At 38.2% G+C, this 24280-nt stretch overlaps 1 protein-coding gene across 1 annotated transcript in view; it reads left to right on the top strand.

The window, feature by feature from the left end:
• The window catches only part of SCAPER (S-phase cyclin A-associated protein in the ER), a 140976-nt gene that overhangs the window by 81231 nt on the left and 35465 nt on the right, over positions 1 to 24280 (top strand). Inside the window, 2 exon segments of the mRNA XM_009869196.1 lie at positions 10263 to 10378; positions 17294 to 17417. Coding sequence (XP_009867498.1) covers positions 10263 to 10378; positions 17294 to 17417 — 240 coding nt within the window.

Raw genomic sequence — 24280 nt, 5'->3', positions numbered from 1 at the left:
AGAACGGATTAATTTTTTAATTCATCCATTACTTTGGATATTCCTCCAGTACCCAGTTCCACAACTACAGTGATGTCCCATGAAGAGAAGTCATTAATCACATTAATCAAAGGTAAAGCTGAATGAGAACAGTTCAAAAATGCTTAAAAGTCAAAATCCAAACATCACTGAAGTGTGTCAATTTGCAAAACTCAATAAATCTGTTTTACCAGCTGAAACTAGAATTCAGGCCCTTTGAACTCTGTATTTTACCATCAAAAATCTAATGATATTGCTAACACAGAAGATAATGGGGAGTTCTTTTTTATACTTCTTCCTTCTTTTTAAGTGTTCATTGAGTCTGTAGCTGTTCTTAGGAAAGTACAGAAACTGAGTTCAGAGCATGGACTCAGGAACTGATAAAGATACAGTTGATGGAAAATCTGAGATGTAAGTAACTCTCCTTGAAACCAATTTGTTTCTTTAAACCATTTCCCTGGGAGATGAGGGATTTTTAACTTACACGTGTCCAGCAGCGAGTGCCAACGATGCGCCGTGCCACCAAAACGCGATTTGCAGAAGGCTCATCAGTGTTCAAAGCCCGGAGTGTATGCAGTGTTGTGCTCCATCTGGCATCTTCATTGCCTGTGCTCCAGACTGCTACCAGTAGTAGAAGCATGACCTGATCTGATCAGCTGCGGCAGCGGATCTGTTCATCATAGCACAGTGGCTGTGAGTTCCAAGAGCAAGCTGTGGGCAAACATGGCAGGAGCTCTCTGGACAGCGTTTTCTACCCAAACAGCCTTTCCCCAACACTGCTGGGAAGAAGTGAATAGGTCAGGTGGGTGTTGTGTGTTGCAGGTTGGACAAGGCAGCTTTAGTCATCAATAATTTGTTTGCCCAGAGTTCCTACAATCTGTGGATTAACCTTTTCCTCAAGATGAGCATATAAATAGGAACTTGTTACTAGAGGTCAGCCACAGAATATTTTTTAACTTGTTTGCTGGAAGTGGTATTAAAAGGCAAGTTCAGTTCACAGATAAGCTCTGCAGTGTACTTACGCCAAGGTTATTTGGCTGTTAATTTACTGTGCAGAATGGGTGTAGTTTAAAATTGCTGTGTTGGTTTCTGGTTCTGTGGGACTTTCGCCCTCAGCTCAGGCCTTTTTTCCTTCTTTGTCAGTTTAGAACTAGTACATCACACCAGAATGGGTATAATGTATATATATACATTTCAAGATATGCGAAGTTTCTTCACTAAGCATTTACAAGACAAGAGATAAATTTTAGTGTCATTAAAGTACAGGCACTGAACTTCTGTGTATGAGATTATTCAGAAAAAGTCAAATTGGCCTTGGCTAATGGAGCCATCTATGTAGTCTTGATATTAGAGAGTTAAACCTTGATCCTTTCTTTCCTCTTTTAGTAATGCACTTGCTACATGCCCTGTTATTTATAAATAGGCTAAACATTGCTAATGGAGCCATCTATGTAGTCTTGATATTAGAGAGTTAAACCTTGATCCTTTCTTTCCTCTTTTAGTTAATGCACTTGCTACATGCCCTGTTATTTATGAATAGACTAAACATTTATTTTTAATAAGCACAAATGCTGCAATGCCTAGTGTTTTCTTTTGCAGTATCTATACGGACAATTCTTGTATTTCCAGGCAAAACTGTCTGTTTCCTGTTATGCTACTTCATGAGTGAAAGCTCCTAAAGAGCTACTCTGTAGTTCACTGGTTTACCTTTGCCTGTGTCTCTTTTATGGCTTTCACTGAGTCTTGAAACTTCACAAAAAGGATTGTGAGGGTCCTGTCCTTGTCAGCAGAGGTGCCTCTCTGTGATTCTACTGTTGAACTGAAAAGACGCTGCAGAAGGAGATTGTGCAAAGGAGGTTCATCTTATTCAATGAGATAATACAGTGATTCCATCGAAGCCCTGACCAGTATAGGTTACCTTATGATGTGGGCAGAAACTTGGAAATGGAAGAATAGGAAAAGTATATGATGTGCATAGAGAGAAGTTAAATTTCAAAGCACGTGGCATGTAGTGTTTGCAGGACAGGCTTAAGAATCAGTTTCTTACTAGTGATACTCTCCCTAGGCCTGCACCAGTTTTAAATCACTTGTCAATAGTGCATTTTCAGAGAGTACAATAGTAAGTGCCTCTTCTTTTTTATTTTTCATTTAATGAAAAGATAAATAGGCCCCATTTTTGTTATTGCATTTGAGTGATATAGCAACTGCTTTCTTTCTCATCTTTGCTTTTTGTCAAATATTTGTCTTCCTTTATACTAAATGTAGTGTATGTGAAGTTGTAGTTAGTGTACCTTAGCTGTAAAAGTGAAAATATTCTCAAATGGCTTAGGGGCAGGAGGCTGAGCTCTGCCCCGAGTGTGCAGGCACTGAACATCATGTAGGGAGTGAAACACCTTCTGCGGTTCAAGGCCCGTTTAGCTGCCCGCTGGGGCAGATGTCAGTAGCCATCCTCTCCTAGATAAAACTACGGAGATTAGTGTGTTTGGAGTGTAAACACAGAAACCAGAGGAGCTGCCTTATCTCTAAGGCTTCAGAAGCAGCTTTAAGGCTTCAGAATTTGCACTTTGCCTTGTGGAATAAGGTGCGAAGGAGCATTTCTCAGGGCTTCTGTTCTGTGGCTTAGCAAAAGAGGGTGAGTGCTTTAACACGTAAGCAATGCCTGAAGGGGGAGTTGATACAAATACGTGATAGATACGTCCTTAGTGTGAATTAATACCTCCCCCCAACAGTGTGCAGAGCAATTCTATTGTGGGTGAAGTCACTCATGTTTGAGTACCGCTTTGAGCTTTTCAGATAGTATGAGGTATTATTATAATACTGATTTTATTACCAAGAAGTATTACAAGGAACGAAATTGTGAATTTTAATAGAAAATACTCTTTCAGTGCACTCTGTGGTGATTTTCACTATGTAAAGTTTAACATCTGGAGGACTAATCCAAGAGTGTAGGTAGTCACTCATGTTTGAGTACCGCTTTGAGCTTTTCAGATAGTATGAGGTATTATTATAATACTGATTTTATTACCAAGAAGTATTACAAGGAACGAAATTGTGAATTTTAATAGAAAATACTCTTTCAGTGCACTAAAGTGTAGGTTTTCTACAATCATTAATGTATCTGTGGTTTTTATATGTACATGTAGACATACATGTGTATTTATTTAAAGGAGGAGGAAAAAAAAAGGAGCAGCCAGCCCAGGATTCAGTTGTCTGGTTTGTTTTTCTAAGGCAGCTTTGAACTGCATTTCTTAGCCCCTGGCATTTTAGATAGAATCTTCAAACACTAGATAAAAGGAAAGAAGAAAATTCTTAAGATGTATTTCAACTCTATTTTACTAATTAGTTATTATTTCTTCCTTCGGTGAACAGTTTAACAAGTATAGAATAGAGATGCACAAGTTCAGTATGTTCTTTCCGAACTAGGAGTCAGAATGTTTCAGAGTATTTAGGTTTCATTCAGAAATATTTTCTGTACACAGTTTTAGTTCCTGAGGTCCCTTCCAACCGGCTTTCCAGATCAGCTTCTTAGTCAGACGTACTAGGCAGGACTAGCAGAAAGCATTCTTTTGGCTGGTGAAGGAGAACACTCTTTTTTAATCTACATAAAAATATTCATTATGGAGGTTCGTCTTAGAAGGAGGGTTTATATCAGAGCAGTGTGATGATTTGAAATCTTTTTGAGCTAAGTGTGAGATACTAAAGTTACAAAGAACAGAAATGGTAAAGCTGATAATAAATCATTTTAACTGTTAAACTGCATTTTTTTTCTTAGTCTGCTGTACTTATTAACTAATAATAATACTTTAACAGGAGAAATGTATGGAAAAGGAGTACTTTGGTCCAGGACATTGGATTCCACCCAATAACTCTTGCACCAAATTAATAAATTATGATTTAACTGGGATCATATTTTTCTAGGAGATAATCAGGTTTGATTTAAAAACTTCAAATGATTGAGAGTCGACTATATCCTAAGTATATTATGCTCATCATTAATTACTCTTGGCATTAAAAATATCATTTTATTCTTACTTGAACTCATGCAGTTTCAGCTTCCGTTACTGTGCATTATCAGAGTACTTCTTCCCATTCAGGTTCTTCTGCACTGTGATCCCATCATATTTATGTTTTCTGCAGCATAAACTAAGTTGTACTTCTGTAGTGTCTCTGTCAGGTTTCTCTGACCTCGTATTTTCTGTTTTACAAATCTTCCAGCTTGCCCAGTGTCCTCTGTAAAGGGGAGCGGCAGGGCGGGACACGGGCTTTCCTCTAGCTTCTCTCCTGGCGTGGTGTACGCAGAAACCAAAAGCTGTAACTAACTGATGCTCGCTTTATTTCACTCTGTGTTACTTTGCATTACCCACTGACTCGTATAAATAAATTGGAGGTTTTCCCCCTAGTTTGATTTTATTTCAGAAGACTATAGTGTTATATTGTCTGATTACTTCAGCAAATTAAAGGAACCCCAGCGAAGTTACCACACAAGTCACTGGGCCTGTATTTCTTTGTTGGCCACGTTGGGTATGATGAGGTGTGTGTGTAAATGGCTTTTTTTCTTAGCTCTGTGTATTTTTCAGTACCAAGTGTCAGATAATGAGATGAAAACATAATTTTGAACTTCCTGTTTAGTCAGCTAATTTTCGAATTTGCCAAACGTGCTACTATCATTGAGTAAGTGATGCTTCTGAAGGTGCCCCAGATGCCAAACTCTGATAAAATCCACCCTATCTTGTTAATGAACACACAAACAGTTGTTCCCCATCTGCTGCCTCTGTCTGAAAGGTTAGGAAGCCCTTCCTTGGTGATCACAAAGGACATAATTATTGTCTGTAGAGGAGTCAAGTACAAAGACAGTTCATCCAGTCTGACCGCTGCTACACTGCAGGCCACCAAAGATTAACAGCTGCTTCTCCTTTGATTAGGTTAGGTAATAACAGTTACTTTAGTTAATAATTGGATGGATTCCGGGGCCATGTAATTCAGGTTTAGGCTGTCATTTTTTGCTGGCATGTAGCTGAGCTGTATTATTGGAACGGAGCCTGTAATCCTATTAGTCAGTTGTCACTCAAGCCCTAGGAGAGGAGAGAAGGGGAATTCAAATCCATTAAGGTGTTGGAACAGGCAGGTAAATAAGTCGGCCACGCTAGCCCAGTGTGCAGGGAACTTTCTTGCTTGACATCATTTTTTTAATGAAGGATTAATTTTGAGTTTCTTAAAATGTGTAGTTCATAATTAATCCATAAAATGGTCACATGCTTTGTTTGTTGCTGTTTCTGTTTACTTTGCCACACGTGTTAGTGTACACACAGCCTCTGCTCAAGTTTCTTGATTCATGCAGAGCTCTGCTGAAATTAGTTGCTGTGTGCTCCAAATGACAAACTCTGAACGGTCCAGAGATTAGGAATGCTTAATTTCACATCAGCTGTGTTGGATTTCTTCCCATACAGACAAGACCACTGTATTTCACAGTCATACAGAATTGAGAGGGATAAAGAAAACAAGTTTTTTTTCTTGTATTGGTTTTGAGTGCTTCATCTGCTGGTCTGAAGTCTATGTCTCTGTTCCTGCTTTTGTCATGGTTAGGGTTTATCTAGGTGGCATCCCCAAGGTTTTTGTGCCTCCTCCTTTCTGTTAAGAAGTGCATAGATGACAGTAATAATAACTTTTGCTTACATGTTGATTTGTCTTTGTTCTCCAGCATGACCGAGCTTTGAAATCGTTTTCTACTTAGAAATCAAATTGCTCAAAAATGTTACTTGAAGTAGTTGTGAATTTCTGAAAATACATATGTGCAAGTCAAATTTTAACACACTATTTGAAAACTAGCTGGTTTTCTTCTTGTGTTCAACAAACATGAATCCTGTTACCGTTGATCACCTTCGCTGAGTAACCTTCCCAATCTAAATAGCAGCCACTCAAAGAACAGTTTCTGTAGTGAAATTATTATGGGACAGGTTTTATAAACATCTAGCTAAGTAATTTGGGAGATTAAATTGTAAGTCCAGAGGATTCTTTTAAAGTATCAAAAGTGGGCCATGCTGGTTTATGCTCCTTCAAAATAGGGATTTAGTATTTACTTCCTACAGGATGTGTCATTTTTCATCCTCATATGGTTCCTGATGTGGTGTGTGCTGTGGGTGCTACCAGAGCAGAAGCTGTAGTTTCCTTATTAGGTCTCTCACTGCGGCACAGACTCAAATGGGGAGCAATTTCAGTAAGAGCATTATGTGAGTAAGGGCTTTGAGTAACTTACATGCCTCAGTCTACTTCTTTTGAATTTCAGTTATGTTCTAGTATGTATCAACTAATTTAAAGGTTTAGCACTACAGAAAATTAAGTGATTTTTGGGTCATATTTTGAAGAGTATAGGTTGATTTCGGAAAGGAAGACCAATTGGATAAGATAACCTGCTCCCATATTTATACGCTTTAAGAAAAATTTCTTCAGATGAATTATTTACATACTTGAAAATTTGGAAATGGCCTCAAGGAGGAATTAATTTGGACATATTTTTAAATAATTTGGCTGCTATTCTTCAGAGGTAGAAGGAAAGTGTTTTTCAGCATTGAGGAGATACCTAGAACAGCAGAATACTGTCGGTTCTTTGTATACAGCTCATCTTCCTCCCTGAGGCCTCGTATCGCGGACAGCTGAGGAAGTTGCCTGCGCGTGATTCCTTTTGTCACTGCTCCCTCCAGTCCCACAGCACGCACTCTGAAAACGTCAGGAAGGCAATATTCGAGTGACTCTTCTGCTCCTCTGTGGTCAGGGCGTGTTTTCCCTGCAGTTCCCATGACCTCCACTGACCCAAGGCCAAGCTCAAGGAGCCGTGCCTGAACCTGGCGTTCCTGGTAGCCGGACACTGTCCTGGTGGCCGGGGGCATTCACCTCCACAGTGTCCCAGCAGTTACTCCTATAATCAGCGCTGCCTTTCAGCAGATGGGCTAAAAGCTCTTGGAGTTCCCCATCTTGAACAAATCCCTGGAGAGATCATGCCAAAAGTAGTATATTCCTACTCCCTCAGTGGCAGTTTTGCAGGCCTTTGTAAGCTCGGTGAACAAATACGGTGCTCAAGTATCTTTCCCAACTTTGCTGCTAACTTGTTTCTCCCTTTTATTTAAGGTTTTTCCCCTCTCTCTTCCGTAGTTAGTGATTTATTTCCCTGATGGCTTAGCATCAAGATGCTGATTAATTTTTATGAGTGATGTAGAGAGGAGAATAATAGGACGTAAAACTAAATCATATAAAACTGGGAAAAATTACAAACTCGCTTCTGCTTGATAGAAAACTGTAGTAAAAAAGGAAGTTCTTTAAAATGTACGTTTGTGTTTTGCGGAGTATGCTTGTATTTTAGTGAAGCGTTAGAAGTGAAACAGGCACCTTAAAAACAGTGGAAATAAGTGATGCTCCAGACTGAAGTGGAATGAGAGCACGTAGGAAATCAAACAGCTTCAGAAGATTAATGTTCTTTTTAAATAGGTACATGAAAACCTCCTCTAAGAATAGGGACGCTGTAGCTTTTCCAGTGACTGATTTTAGTGGGGTAAAGTCCCTTTCTGGACACTTTGCTACTAGATAATTATGGAGAAAAGGGTAGTTCTGGAAGAAAAAGAAAAATCACAGATAAGGAAAGTTTACATAAAAAAAAATAGAAGAAAATTATGGGTTTAGCATTAGTGAATATAGAGAGTTGAGCCGAGCAGGAAAATTTAACCGTGTACAGTTTCAAGAATGGAGTAATTGCTAAGGGGAGAAACAAAACGAGTGCAATAAAATGGGATATAACTCAGAGTAATGGGATGAAATAGAGAAAGGGCATATTTGGTCTAAATGACGGGAAAGACTTCTTCGCCACGAGAGCTAATAGGTTGTGGCATAATCTCCCATGAGAAATAGGGAAAGTGAGAAGTGGGAAGTGCTTGGCACATTTAAAACTGGAGTCGCGCTAACAAATACGCTGTAGCAAATAAATCAGCAGAGTCACATAAATGTCTTTCTCATTCGTGTGCCGCGATGCCGGCGTGCCAGCCGTACGCAGAAATCCTCACGCACGTTTGTCTACGGTGGTTATGTGCGTGTGTTTGATTACCAAGGAAAACACACACTTGAAATAACGAAATCTCTCTTTACGTCTCTGATGGTTTAAGCTGAAGTGAAAATTGATCTGCTGGAAAGGCCCCAGGCCTTGGCTGGGGCGCCGGAACCATCCTGCGGCGCTGCTGGTGGAGAACGGGAGGAAGGAGAGAAAGTTTGAGAAGTGTGGCCGTAAGCCGAGGTGCTCAGATAGGATCAGCTGGTTTGTGGCAGGACCATTTCGTTGCGGTTTGGCCGTCTTTTCCTCGCGGCTCTGTCAGGAGGTGGGTGGGAAGGTCGCGCTCCCTGCACGCCCGTCCCAGCCCCGCCGTGGGCTGGACACACGGCTTCTGTGTTGTGTGCACCAGGTCCCCTGCGAGGGCTGCCCAGGGAGGGCTTTTTGCTGTTCCTAGGAGTTTTTCTGAGTTGGAAGGGAGGGAGAGAGGAAGTTAAGGAGGAATACGTGAGGAATCTTAAAAATAACTCATCGGTTAAGGCATGCTTACTGGGCTAACTGGACTAAACTTGACTACTAGAAATCCTATTTACCCATTAGCCTGTAGGAAATCGGTGGCTGACGATGTTACCTGCTTGGTAAGCCCAGTTATTCCTTTGAAGGCTGTCTAAAAGTTTACATACAGTTCACATTAATTGTGGAAAATATTTGCTTTGTGGATATCTGACTCCTCTAAACAATTTTTCTGGAGTTTGGAACTTAAATAGAATATAGTGTTTTGCTTGAAGGAAACTTAATGGAGAGACAGTTACATATATTTTTTGTGTTTACATATTAATATCTAATTCTCACTGGGAAAAATGTTTCTCTTCTAATTTGTGTCTTGCTGAAATTTATTCTGAATTGGTCAAGGAAGGATTTTATTGCCAGTCACTAGGATTTTTCTTCTGTTCTACAATCTGTTGTAGTATAATACATTCTGAACGCACTAATAATGATTGTTTTTATAGAACACTTACCGTTTTTCCCCTCATGTGCTTGCAGCTCTGGGGGAAAAAAAATATTTCTTCCTAAGTAGAATGACCTCATCATTGACAAAAGATGATTAAGTACAAGCTGCCAATAAGGTTATACAAAGTTAGTGACTTAAAATTAAAGAATAAAAAGATCTTGCTTGCTTTATTTTGAATGGTAGGAGATGAAATCAAGTTTGCAGGAAAGGAAAAGGCCATGAGTGAGTTCTAAAATACTGGACCCGCTAGAGCAAAAACTCAGTCATGTGCAAACTGTAAAGATAATGGTAGGATGACATTTACATGTAAAATTCTGCTAAGTGGAAGTTCAAAGAGGACACCTAGAATCTGGAAAGCTAGGAACACATACGAGACTAGTTTAAATTGAATTTTTCCATTTATAACCACCACCATAGCATAATGAATGCCAGACAAGCTGGATGTGAATGTCATACCTCAAAGCTAAAAATATTCATTTGTGCTGCTACATTTTGAATAAGCTGTTAAGCACTGGATTAGACAAAGGACCTGTGGGTGTAATAAGTTGGAGCTGCCGAAGAGATACACTCCACCAACATTTCTGTCTTCCCAAGATGAAGGATAAAATAAGGTATCTGACTGGTGACACTATCAGGCCTTCTTCCAGATCAGCCACTTCCAAGGTCCATGTTCGGTGAAATATGTAACCAGGTATCATTAGTGTAATAATGCTCCTCATGTTTTAAAGTGATCTGACAGAGTTATTTTATGCATACGATGAACAAATATTTTGGAGAAGTTTGTAAAGAAGAGGAAGTACCCGTCTGGAGAGTGTGTATCCTGTTTAAATCATGTACAAAGCAATAAGGAAGAGCTGCAAAAGTAACAGATAAAGATTAATTTAAAATCCCTATAACGGTATGCCATTGCATAAAATACAGTATTCAACTGTATTACCTCTCTGTAGGTAATTGATTGTAATATTTGATATGTATATATGATCTTTGAAAAAAAATAGCACCTGAGAATTTCAATTTGTGCTGTAAAGAGTACTCTTCCCTACGCCCTGGCAGTGGAATGCTCTGTTTCAAACATATTCAACGTGGTAAATGTTTTTAGGATTTTTCTGCGGTGATGAAAATCACGACAGTTGGTTATCAGGCATGTCTTTTGTGTAGGACTTCCTTTAATGTTGGTTCCCTTCTGTGTTTGCATTTATCTAGAACACAGCAGATCAGATAGCATTTCGGGCTGCAGGAGGACTGACTGCCCTTGAAAACGTTCTTCAAGCAGTGACTTCTCCCACCAATCTGAATGCAGCCTCACGGATTCCTTTTAAGTAAGTATGGTTGGTCCTTCGTATGCCACTTAGAATCACTGGAATATTTGTTTCACATCTGCTGCTTCACTGCTTCTTTTTCTCATAGCCCAGTGTTGAACTTCAGAGAAAAATGTCGTGCTTCCCTGCCTTTCATTGCGCAGAAGGCACTTGCTGAAAGTGCAGCCAGCTCCACTGATGAGCGATCTTGAATCGGTCCTACAGTGAGCAGCTCAGCAGCAGCCTTTGGACTCGTTAATTTGCAGAGTCTCTAATTCTGCGTTACTCTCATTAATGCAGGGTAACCTTTGCAAGGGAAAGGGCCGTGCTGTGTGGCCACATAAAGCTTAGCTTAACTTGAAATTCTTAAAATATGCATCCTCGTATTACACATGTTTGATTTTTGTTCTTTAATTTTAGTAATAGTCTCACTTCAGCAACCTTTGTTGTTGTTCTAGAATATTGTGTTTACTTTCTTGAAAACATATTGTTTGAACTTTGTCAGGCAGCACGGGGATGTATTAGTTCTCAAAGGAGCTGGTAAATAAAAGCCTATGTCATCTACATTTGTGTAACAGAAAAAACATCCAAGGAGATTCATCAGCGATTCTCTCTGTGACACTTACTGTCTGTCTCATACCTATTTCAGACCAGTCTAACTGGTTGCTCGAATTCCTGAGCCTATTCATGACTCAATTATAAAAAGAGTTTTCAAAGCTTTCAAAAATTCTTTAAATGTTGTTTTATTAACATGAGTTTGCAACTATCTGGATTTCCAAAAGAAATAGCAAGGCAGAAAAGAGATTAATGTAAACTATTCTGACAGCTTTGTATGTTAAAAAAAAATCTACTGAAGAATTCCGTTCTACTCCTGAAATACAGTGTTTCATTCAACTTCATAGCAAATTGGGGTCTCCAGTTTATAGGCGTTTGAGAGTATTGTAGTTCAGAAGTTACACATCAGATTGCATGTAGCTTAACACAAGACCTTGCTTTCTAAAGCTAACTGCTCTTGCAGGGTTTTTTTCTGCAAGAGTCTAACTGCTTGAGTCTAACTTAGAGAGCCTTGACGGTGGTGTGATGCAGAGCTTCCTCTTTTCTTATTTCTGTGGTCGTCTTTTCTGATAGACAACGTATTTTGTGCTACGAATTTGCATCGCGTTTCTCCTCGTTGAATTTTTAAAAGGAGTTTGAAATGGTTTACCTTTTTTTTGTGCAAATACAATTTACATTGACTTCTTAAACTTTGAATGGAGCGAAGCAGCAGTTTTCTCTTTAAAGACAAAGCAAAGCACTGTGGAAAAAAGTTGAATTAAGACCTTCGCTGCCCTCCAGTCTTCCCCTAGCCAAATATACTTTGCTAAGGGACACTACTGTACCTAAGATTGTTTGTGTGCTCTTACAATATTTAACCATTTATACTCAAATTGGGCATTTGTCTGTTGTTCTGTGATGAGGATAAGCTATTTACAAGTAGGTGAGGAGATTACACGGGCTATTATCTACATCTCTCTTTCTCCAAAATCCTGGCAGTATGGTGCAGCTCAGAACTTTAATCCCATGTCTACAAGATAAAGCTTTATTATCAGAAGATTTGCCGGTATGCCTGTTGTTTTGTACTACTGTCCAGATTGGTAGTTAGACCAGCAGGAAGGCAAATGCTGTGGAAAAGATGTGACATTTATGAGACAGATGATACGTTTGGTGTTGGGGCAATTTTTCTCCCCTTCAAATAAATCTCGGAAAAAGGAAAAGAGAAAGCAGAGGGCTAGGTTAAGGTTTATTATTGGTGTTAACATACAAACGAGTGTCTAGCTGTGTTGTTTCTTAAAGCAGCATTTTGTAATGTTCCTGTATTTGTTCACTTCTCCTCAAAGTAAGACATATTCAGCAGAATCTCGAGAGGTTTCAGAGTCTTACAGTATTTTTCTTATGCTTCTACTGAAGAGCAAGTGGGAGCTTCATGGCAAAACAATTTAATGACTTAAAATCAGGACCAGAAGATGAGTTTCATCCCCTGTTTTGCCTTAGGTGTTTGCTGTGGGCAACTTATTTAGTCCCTTTGTACCATGACATGTTACTGGCCTTGAAAATTGTAACACATCTGCTAAGAAATAAGATTTGTGGGATTTGTTTAATCGACATTTGTGACATACTTTGAGTTCCTTGGGTAACCGGCATTTTTAAGTGGAAATCAGCAATGGTTGTGTAAGGAACAAAGGAGGGCTTGTGTTGCAAGGTAAGACATGATTGAATTCAGTTTTATTATAAAGTAACTTCTCTATTCATACAATTTCTTGCATCATTTATTTAAAGCAAATATCGCCAGGGTAAAAAAGCTTGAACCACAATTATATACATAAAAAGCAGAAAATAGTGCCCCCGTAGTATTATGGATGACATTAATACAAATTATTGGTACTTCTTTCAGTAAGAGGTATTTTGAGCTAAGAACTGGTTTTATAGCTCGGTCTTTGTAAATTTTCACTTGGGTTTTTTTGAGCATACTTTTCTTAAGCTGTGCTGTTACTGTTCATGCAGTCCTGTAGTATTGTCCACGGATTTTTTAGGTGAAGTGCAAAACAAGCTTTCGCATTTTCTTCTAAGTTTATTCCCTCTAGAGAAACGTTCATTGTAAAGTAGCCGTTGGTACCAGGCCATGGAGAGGCTGTACAGCGAGCGCAAGAGCTGAAGCCTGAAGCATCTGTCTCAGAGATGCGTCCGAGCTGTCTGTCTCTGAGCTCCAGCCTAACGCGATGTTGCCCTCCCGTGTAGTATGGGAACAAGTTGTGTTGTGGAAAGGAGCTCTGTGAAAGGTTATGAAAGTTCTGTACCGAGAGCCAGATCTCGCAGGGAAACAGTTGATAAGCCAGCGACTGGAGAGACTTTCAAATCCTGTCACACCCCTAAACGTTGGGGTAAACTGTTTGCCAGTTGTCATGCCGTAGTTTATTCATAGCTACGGTAACGTTTCAGAGTGAAACTCCCATCTGGATTTGGAAGTGTCTTGAAGGAGAATTGGTGCTGAGTTTTCTCTTGATTGTTTAATTGAGGCCAGACTTGAGCTGGAGCTCATTTTTCAGTTGGACGTCCTTAAGTGATGTAAAACAGAGATAAAATAGTTATTGATGATGAATCTGTGAGGGTTTCTGATTCCCACAAGTGAAGTATAATGGTCTGTGTAGTCTTCAAGAGTTAACATTTAAATTTTTACCTTAAAATAGTTTTTTTGTTGTTGTCTCAATCCATGTTCTTACCAGTTCTTTAACGGTTCCACTCTACAGCTGTTGCATGCACTGTTTCAGTAACAGCTCACCTCCAACTTCTTAACTCAGCTTTAAATACCAATACTGATCACTTTCTTTCCCCATCAGAATGCTGCCTCATATCCACCTGGTTAAAAATGGATATTTCACTACTCAATTAGCACTGGCTAAATTTGATAATGTTTAGTTTTGTATTGTTTCACTGCCAAATTGAGCTTTTCAGGTTGTCTTCATTGCTAATCGAAGTAGATTCATTTGTAATCTTCAGAAGTTGGAAGTAATGTGAAAAAGCTTTCTGATCAAAGCAGGTTAATTGTTATACGTTGATGATGCCCCGATTTTTATATAGCAGTTGTGAGTTCTCATCTATGGATCCTGGTGCACCATGGTGGATTAGTTTTGCATGGTTGGATACTGTTGCTGCCTGAATATTTTGAATAAAAATTAAAGTTTGTCAACTTGTTTATATCAGAGAAGCTGAGGAGAGTGAAGGTGTGCTAGCATGTATGTATAAACTGTTGAGATACAGCTTGAAAATGCTGATAAAAATGAAACCTTTTTCCTATTTTTGTTGTACTCATACACAAAATAAATGTAGCATACAGATGCATATTTTATCTAGTTTCAAGACACGTTTCTTTTTTGGCTCCAAGTTTGTGTACCGTAATGAGTGTTTTTGTAATTGGATTTACTCTAAAGGAAAGCCTTGCATCAGAGGGCAGACTTATTGTGGGGTTTGAGTATACATGCTGTCTAACATAGCTTTAAAGCTGATTTGTGGGTGTGATACAAAGTTTAGAGCAACACCAGTAATCAATAAACAGCTGCTTTGCGTGATGCTCATACTTTACTATTTCAGCTGATGTCAGTATCTCTTGAGATGGAAGTTCTGTAACTGAGAGCAGTTAGAGCTTCTGACAAGGGGGAAAAAGATAAGAAATGTATTGAGTTTTTCATCCCAGAGAGTTTAACTGGTGGTTAAATAAAGTTCTGGCTTGACATTCGCAGCGCTGCGCTTGTCTCCGAGGCCTTGTGCAGAAATGGTGACAGTTGACAGCTGTTGTTCCCTTAATAGGATTAAAGTAAAGAAATTAGTTGTGCTGTCTTTAATCTGCCATTTAACACTGCGAACCACCTGGGGACGGCTTCTGTGCTGACACTTCCAATTTTGAATTAAAAAAAAATTGAACTGATTCATCGCTCAGAGCGTGCCGTGATTAGAATGTATTTAGGCGAACCAGAGTTAGCAAGTTTGTGTTATCAATTAAAAGAACCCTCTTTATCGTTGTGAAAATTTAGTCTGACATCCATTTGCTTACACCACCTTTTCAGATGCATTATTTGAGTCTCTGAAAATGCAAGTGCTTTTTCTGACATGAGATTCAGTTGGGAAATACAAAAGCATAATGCATTATTACAGTGGAATTCTTCTATATATGAAGTGGGATGTTTTTGTGTTTTCAAATGTGAAATAAACGATCCTTTTAGGAACTAGGAATTCTGTATATCGAGAAAACATTACTGCAGTGACTTAACTAAATCACCTCAGAAATTCTGAAATGCTGTCAAAATGTTAAGTTAACCCACCAGGTTCATATTTGACGCTTTGAGTAAATTATAATATTTATATTTAAACAGAATTAATCCTTATTTTAGAATAGCTGACAAACTGACAGGTGCTGATTTAAAGCATCTTTTACTCAATCTTTCTCTCCCTGTAGACACATCTACAGAGGGCAATAATCTACCAGGAAAAGCACCTGCCTAGTGAAAATTTTTTCAGCATTACTGAGGAAGGTGAAATAAATACCTCTATAGAGTCAGGATAGGAAACGACCTGCAAGGCAGGTTTTAAAAAGTGCCCGTGAAGCATGCTACTTATATTTTATATGGGTGCTATCCTTGTACGGTGAAAAATAGGTTAAATAAGTGAAAACGAACCATCTTTGATCCATAATTAATGATTTAATATTGTTTTTGTATCATGTGAACTGCAGATTGAAACTGATTTAATTAGGTAGTAGAGTAAAATTAGTTACCAGTATGTTAAAATAAATGTAATTGATACTATGGTGATACTCAGAATATTAACCAAGGAAAGACATAAATGTTATTTATGTTTCTATGGATCAAACCAAGCGAGGTAATGCTTCTTTTTAAAATTCAAAATTATTTCTCCAACTGAAGAAAAACCAATCCAGAAATACAAATAAAAAAAGAAATGTTACTCTGAATTTTACGGCCTCTGAGCATGTCCAGCTTTTCTTGGCTTGAGAAATCCAATGTATGTGTATAAGATACTTTCATTTCAACTTGGGGGCACATGCCACGTCATCAGATGCCACTGCAGTGCACGCAGCAGTCAGTAAAGCGGCCTTCCTTTTTGTGTAAATAACTTTAAATGTTGTTTAAAAAAAGAACTTTAGGAGAAGAATAAAGGGTAAAACTCATCTTTCTCATTTTAAGTCTGTTGAAATAGTCTGCAGCTTTTTATGTTATGTACTAGCTTTGACGATTTCTGTACGATAGCTTGTTTGTTGCAGTCCCACTTTTGACAGTGCACACAATTTCTTTTCCTCTAGGGAGCTTATTTGAACTTAGTCATGTTTTTTTCACATGTTAAAAAAACTCAAAAAGTAAAATTTTGTTTCCTTTTGGTTTACTTTAGACAGACAACTTGAATTCTAGCCACCTTTATTTATTATTGTAAATATTTACGATGCATTTGTGGTGTGTGTCTCTGTATATTTGAATAGTTACAGTGATAGCTTTTGTAGTAAGCAAAGTTCAGGAAATTAATTTTGTGTTTAAGAGTGTTATCTGTGGTCAGATTTGTGTTCTCTGTGAGTATATTCTGTAGGACTCGTCCCAGCTTCCCTGCAAATGCTGTTCTGAGAAGAACACTTTGAGCAGGTGGAAATTACTGCACATGATGTAAAGAATAATTGGGCATGTTGTGTGCGCCTTGGGCTTTCTGTGACTCGCTGTGGCTGTGATTTTCTGTTCTTACCGTCGCTAACCTGTCACCCCTTCCCGGCAGCCGTAGGAGTAGCTCAGTTGCTGCTGTGGTAGTTCTGCACTGACACTTAAAGGCTCTGTACAGGAGGGGTTCACGGTATGGCGGAAGCTTTTGGGCAGGAATTTCACGTGCTCAGTTTTGCTTTCTTGGTCCTGATTACTCGATCCGCTAAATTCCTTGAGTTGGTTCCCAGGCACTACACAATAGCCTCTCGCTAAAGCTGGTGCTGGTACCCCGTGAATTGCTGTAAATTACTTCATGCAGGTATTTTGCCTTGAAGGTTGTGCTAGGAAAAGGACCTGACACTCAAATTACTTGGGTGCTATAACTGTAAGCCACAATAAAAGAATGTTACATACCCAAATTATTAAATTAGCTGATATTCTCTGAAGGATTCACTACGAGTTTTGAATGCAGAAGAGTCCAGAGGCCATACAGTGCAGGACTTCTGATAAGTATGGCTTTACTGTTTTGAAGTTATTAATTATTTAATCGATTTCATGTAAATTTTTAATTCCATTTGGAAACCCGCATTTAAGAAAATGAATGTGAATTGCTGAAAGATTGTTTTGTGATGTACTTCCATTTATTCGCTTTCAGTTGACTGAAGAACAAAATAAAATTATTCTTTTCTTCCTTCTGATTTTTTAGGTCACTCTGCAATACAGTAAATGCTTATAGCCTCACCTGCAGTAATTGCACAGAAAACTGCACCTACGTTCTTTTTAGTAATAAGATCACTTTTCTAATGGACCTGTTGATACACCAGTTTACGGTATGTAAGATCCCTATATTAATTTAGAAACTTTTGTATGCTTCACAAACATACTAGAGTATTTAGAGTATAAGAACACTAGGAGATACGAGATTAAGATTCTTTTGTAGTATGTATTTGTTAACTGTATCTACTGTACTTCTATACAAATGGTTATTTATTAGCTTCTGCTAATAAATTCTGAAAAGTATACATACCAGAAACTCTAGTGAGTGGATAGTGTTCTGTCTTTAATTTCTTCTGAGGTTCTCTTCTTTAATTTACCCTATAGTAATATTTGGAGTATTATGAGTTGTCCGTGTCCTCTTGATTCTTATGTGTTTCAGTATCAGGAATATAAATCAGGTCAATAAGTAGCTGAAGTCTGATTTGCTGAAGTGCTTGAATAGTAGAACTCTTAACTGTGAAAGTTTTAATTTTCCAATGTTTCATTTAATTTGAAATGTCATTAAATATTTTATTTGAAAACTCATTGTTAATTCATAGTGACCTGTTCATCATAAGATATTTAATCTTGATTTTCTACTTATAAATTGTGTGTATGTATTTTCATGAGCCAAGCAGTTTGTTAATTGAAAAGTTATGTACATACTTTAAATAATTTAAATGACGCTGTTAGAATCAACAAGCCGTAGGACTGTTGACGAACACTTTAAAAAGATAGTCCGAAGGTCCTTGGCACAAAGAATACCCGAGTGGGATCTGTGCGTTCTCTAAGTAAGCGACAGCTCATTGTTCTTCGCCAAATCTTTCCAAGAGGATTCCAGGTATTAGGTTTCAAACATACTTAGTGAAAGGTGCACGTATTGTGTGGGGCCAGTCAGAGCCATGCTGGCTCCGAAGAGCGAGCCAGGCCACGGGCTCCGTGGGTAATTCCGCCAGAGATGAAATCCTTCAGCACTTCCCAAGTGACGAGATTCATTCTGTTGCCAAACACCTTCCTTCTTTGTCGGCACAGCGCCATGCAAGCGACCTGCACTTCTCCTGAAGACACGCAGACGGTATTTCTTAGCGAATGTTGGCCGCCTAGAGATCAGAGATGCTGCATAAGAAAAATTTACTGCACTTCGAGCTGTTTTCAGTCTGTTGCCAAATACTACCCTGGAGCTGCAGCAAAACTGTAATTAAAGCTTAATGTTTCCCATGATCCACAGTGGACTTTTCTTTTCTATGCATAAAGTCTCCTATGTTCTCTTCAGGCAAAATTGGCCCTTAAACTAGGGATATCTTCATAGTTCCATGAAGTACATATTTAAGTACAAAAAAATGAGTACAGTGCTGCTTTTCTAACCTTGATTTCTCCCTCTTGAAAATATAATAAATCAGATCAAGTTTGCATTTTTCTTTTTTATGAAAAAGAAATGGACAAATGGAGAGTGCTTTTTTTCTTTCTCCTTCAATCAAGCTCTGAATACCAAAATACTAAAAACCAGCCCTTGAAAGAGTTTAACTGCCTTAAGCGTTCCTGATTTGGTGAGCTGAGTGATGCTGCCTTTGCCTGTGTTGTGTGTATTTTCACTTACTATGAGAAAATAAAACCTAAGTAATACCAGGAGTAATAAATGAGGATGTATATTGTTTTAACAAATGGTTAAACAAGTATTCCGGTGTTATTTGAATGCAGAAACGGAAAGAATCCAGTTTTCAGAAACCTGTAAATGTATTTTTGAATGCAGCCAGTATGAATCTTATTTCCAACCTATTTAAGGCTTTTATTCGGCAGTCTAGGCTTCATTTTTGCTGAAACTCAGCTATACATTTTAAAGAATAAGATTAAAACGATCACTTCTCATTGGTAACAAAATGTTTATTTTTCTTTATATATGTGTACTATTTTTCTCCTCAAAATATTACTTAGATTCATAGAATTATACTTGAGGCATTATAAAAAAAAATAATATTTCTTCTCCAGTGAAAGCTTGGGTGCCAGTGGGAAATGGGTAGTTGGAAAATAATTTACATTTAGTAAACAGATTGTGATTTTTGTTTTTTTAAATATTTATCCTTTTATGATTTCACAGTAAGAAAAGCATAACAGTTTGTTTTCTAACTATGTGTTCTCAGACAGGTCAAAGGGAAATTTCAAAAAGCCACTGACAGTGACAAGCTGGATGAGGCTACCTTGTCCAAAATTTTGTTCCTTTTAGCAAATTTTGTTCATCCATTCAGATCGTTCCCATTGTAGCATGCTTGTCGTTACCAGTTAAAGCATAATGAAGTCAGCACTCGTTAAGAATTAGGAACTGAGACATTTTTCTTGTTATATTTCTTTGTTTCTTTGTTGACCTCAGTACGAAAAACCACCTGGATTCTTTCTTATTTGATTTTTGAATTGCCTATGAGTAGCTTGAGATAGTCACTGCTATACATTTCATTTATTCCTGCCTTATTGCTAATATCCTGCATGTGCAATAAAATTTTAGACTTTTTCTTTCTGTTCAAGATTAATTGCTAAAGGCAAGAATGATTATTTTTATTCCTGTAAGAAGAAATTTTTTTGTAAACTTGCAACTTGATTTCAGAATTGAAAAGCAGAAAAAGAATCTTGCCAGTCTCTCCCCAGCAGTCTGACTTTCCAGAGTTGGTTGCCATTTACAGGTCTAGCTAAAACTTTGAAAATTTGAAACTGGTTCACTATGATCTTAGTTTTATAAGGCAATCTTTAAATACATAATGTCTGCAAATTCTAAATAAAACATCATTAGCGAACATGAAAACATGAAACAAATATTGCGATGTAAGTAAGGATCAAATGGAAATCAGAAGTTTAAATTTAAACAGAGATTGAAAGTTTAAGCAGTGTTTAAATCTGGACTGTATTGTAGGCGAATGGCATAAGAAATGTTACTCATGAAGTACAATCTCGTTAGTTGGGTTTAAGTTAATCTGGCTACCTAGTCACAGGGAAGTAATTTTTCTCTACCATTTCTTCGCTGGAATGTGCTGCTGTTGTACCTCCTGTCCTAGTTGCTGGATTCTTAGCCATTTGTGGTCGTTTCCCTAATGTTCAGTATTGCAGCAGGTAAGGCAGCTGCATGTTTGCACTGATGGTGACAAAAATCGTAAGATCGAAGGCACAAAGCCACTTGTTCTGGCCCGTTCTGAAATTGCATTCTGTCCCCACAGAGTTCAACCATTGCAGCACTGACAGTACTCCTCACCCCTAAGAACGGGAGCCTGTCGGGAGTAGCTACCTTCCAGGCCACTAAGAGATCTGAAAAAAAACACCTTCTCCCTCTGTCTTTGGGTCTAGTTGGAGACCGGAGGACCAACACGTAAAGTCCCAAGGCTGGCAGGAAGTACCTGGTTAGATGTCAGCTCTGTGAGTCGGGTTGTTTCTATTGTGATTCAGTCAGTGTTGGCAGCATAAAAAACAACTTCACGTCCCTTTCTTTCTTTTTAATAATGTAACTTTTAAAAGACTAAAACCTATATTTTGTTTAGTTGCTTTGGTAGGAACTCAGTGTGTTAATCCTGTAGTAAATGTTGAAAATATGTCTGGGGTAGGAGAAGTAACGACATATTAAAGTATTTAGGGGTTGGGAATTTAAAAAGTGGAAGCTTCGTCTGCAGCATCTTTGGTGCAGAGACTTCCAGGGCAATTTCCATTTCTTTAGTTCACTAGTGAATGCGTAAAGTCTGGCATCCTGTAGATACTGTTTTGAAAGTCTGTGTTTTCCAGCATGTTTTTAAGGCAAGCCCAATGACTTACACATGCAAAAAGCACAGAATCGCCACAGTTAATGGGAGAAGAACAGAAATGTCCAAATGGACAGAAGCTGGGTGCTTCAAAAGCTTTGAAAACCTTCCATTTAGGTTTAGCAGCTCTATATTTGAAATTCTTCATGGCTGTGAACGATTATGCTTTTTACGAGACAAATAAAAACAGAAATGCGTTCTCATTGACAGAGTTCTATGTCACTAACTGTAAAACGGTTGGGTTTATTTTGTTAGCACAGAAAAAAACCCAGTGCTCCGATATGCAGAGGTACTTCTGGTGACATAAGTCAGCATGGAGTAGCATTTTCAGCTATATTAAATATGTGCCTAAGTGCTTTACTGGATTGGGGCCATGTTGTTCAGCATCTTGCAGAATAAAGTCCTGGATGCTGGGCAGAGCTGACGAGCTTTTGTCAGCTCTGCACAAGCAAGGGAATCCCTGCCCACGAGGAACTCTCTGCTGAATGGCTTCGCAATTGTGTGGAGACTGTACCAGCACTGGGGATCTGGCCTTCAGAGCCTTCTGTTTCAAGCCCTGATTTAAGGCAAGTAGGAGTCTTGATTAGGCCCAGCATAGGCAGTCGTCGTAAATGTTAAAATAGTGTTGAGGTGTTGGAGGTGTCACTTTTGAACAACAGTGACATTTTTCCTGATTTTCCTTTGTGGTTTAAAAATGTTTTATACCGATTACCCGATGAGTCAGTTGACATGTGTAACCATACCCGCAGATTTGTGTCAGTTAAACTGCTAAATCTATTAAACCTCAGAACTAAAGATGTGGAATGTTTTAACATTTAGTTATGCAAAGCCCATATTCAACACAGTTTCTCAGAATATCATTAACTCCTTGTGTAATCAACACAAAGAAACCAGAGCTTGAAAGCTTTCATAATTACGCTATTAAATCTTAAGATTTCCTACCCTCTTGCTTGATATAATAATCAACAAGCGAAGTGATACATCACTTTTGCAAGCACCTCAATTAATTCTGAACGTAAATCTCAACGCATTTTCACACTATCCCATTAATTACCTCTTCAGTAAAAGAGCTGATCTTTGGTCACTTATTTGAGTTTGTGTAAATGGTAAATATTAAAGGTAGGAACTGAGATCAAATTTACCCGTTTTCTGCCAAACAGTATTTGCTTCTGTCCACTCTTTGACGTGCACAGTGTAAAAAACCTATTTGTTCTTACTATATCTGAATACATACACACTTTTGTCAAAAATGAAATGTGAAAAATCAGCTCTGCAATAAATGATTAAGAGTGCCACATCTATTTATTGTACAAATTAGGAAGAACAGATTTATATTAAAGCATGAACTTGTGTAGCGAAGGACTAGGTACTTAGAAAATATAGTTCTTATATGTACATTCAAGTAGAAGACAAAAATAGACATTATCTGTTTATAGTAGTGTTCATTACAGGAAATGAAAGCTCCACTGCAAAATACTATTAAATCTTTTAAGAAGTAAATTATATATAATTTTTTCTATCTTAAGTGAAAAACCAGTGAGTAGCATTTGTTAGCAATTTTTAAAACTTGGTGTTCCTGGTGTGAAGTCACCACATTTAAATTGATTCATACATTGCAAAGCTTAATCCGTCTTTTTCAGTAGGCAATTAGAATTGTTAGGCATGAATTATTTTAGTCAACACAAGTTACTGGAGTAACATAATATTATTTTTCCTATTGAACCTGAATAAGCAGCTCAAGACTTCTCACTTGCTCACTTGGCTCGTCACCAGAAACAGGCTATTACAATGAGTTTTAAGTACCAGCACAAGGCTCAGAGCTAATGAATAATTAAGAAATGTGCATGTTGTTCTTTGTCACCAAGTGTAACCAAATCCCTCCTGATACCCATACAGGGAGGAACCATTTTCTGTGACCTCACTTGCTTATACGAGGTGTAAATGATTTTAACCTGGAATGAAAATAAATCTTCAGCCAGTATTGATCACTCATTACAGTGCTGAAAGTCTCAAGCTGTCTCATAAAAGTGCCTCCATGGAGGTCTGTGAGTACGTGGAGTGCGGCAGCATTAAGCATGCGGATTTATCTCCGGATTTATGTTTTGTCCGTCTCAACTTCGCCGCCTGTTTGAAGAGCAGGCTCTGGTTTAGTGATTTAGAAAAATCGGATTCCGTTCCTCTGAGGTCTGTTCCAACACAACTGCCTGTTGTGCTTCCCACGTGACTGACATCTGACGGACAAGTGCGCCGCTCATCAGGTGGTGGTTTATACTGAGATCTTCAGGTCTTACACATGGGACTTACTTTTCCTTCTATCCTTCATCCTTCTATCCTTAAAATATGAAGGTGTCCGTAAAAGTGCTCAAACTTTCTCCATGCCTAATTTGAGATTTGTGGGTGGGAAGCATTTCTCGTTGCATCTTTTAGAACCGTATCCTTTACGATGTTCCAGTGTGTCAGGGTGTGTTCTAGAATATGTGCAGTTTTTCTGTCAGATACTGTTCCAGAGACAAGTTGTGTTTTTTTTCCTTAGGTATGGTTTGAGTTTTACAACAGTCAGTCTTGCTTTTTTTGGTTAAAAAAAATCTGTAATTTTTCTAACATTGAAATTCCACATAAAATACTTTGGAAGGCTGCTTCCCTCAGGATAGATCTGTGATTTTTTGATTGATTTTTTTTGCTATGAAAAAGAAAATCCATCATGAATTAGATCTCATTGCAAAGATCATTCCTATTGCTTGCGAAGTCTCTCGTCTTTTTCTGGGTGACCTGCTGTGTTATGAGAACATTTCAAAATACACACTAGGACTCAAACTGTTGAGCAGCTTTCTGGTGATACAGCGCATTTTTCCAAAGTCGAGCAGGGGATTACCGTACAGCAATAAAGGCTGTAAATAGCTTTCGTTCCTCTGTATTACTGAGCGCCTTGTGCATCCTAGACATTTAATGTGTCTTTATGGTAACAGAATGTAGTAGTAGTCAAAATGAACCACCTCAGTAGTTTATTCACAGCCAAATTTTAAAAAGAATGTTTTTTTCTTTTTTGCTAGTGGCTTATCAAAAATCCTGTGTGCATAAGAACACCACGGTCATAGTAATGAAACACTCTGCTGCTATAAGGCTTCCTTTGGTTCTTATACACTAACCACTGTTTTTACTTGATT

Source organism: Apaloderma vittatum, unplaced genomic scaffold, assembly GCF_000703405.1.
Source record: "Apaloderma vittatum isolate BGI_N311 unplaced genomic scaffold, ASM70340v1 scaffold285, whole genome shotgun sequence".
Classification (NCBI taxonomy): domain Eukaryota; kingdom Metazoa; phylum Chordata; class Aves; order Trogoniformes; family Trogonidae; genus Apaloderma; species Apaloderma vittatum.
This window is presented reverse-complemented; position numbering and strand designations above follow the sequence as displayed.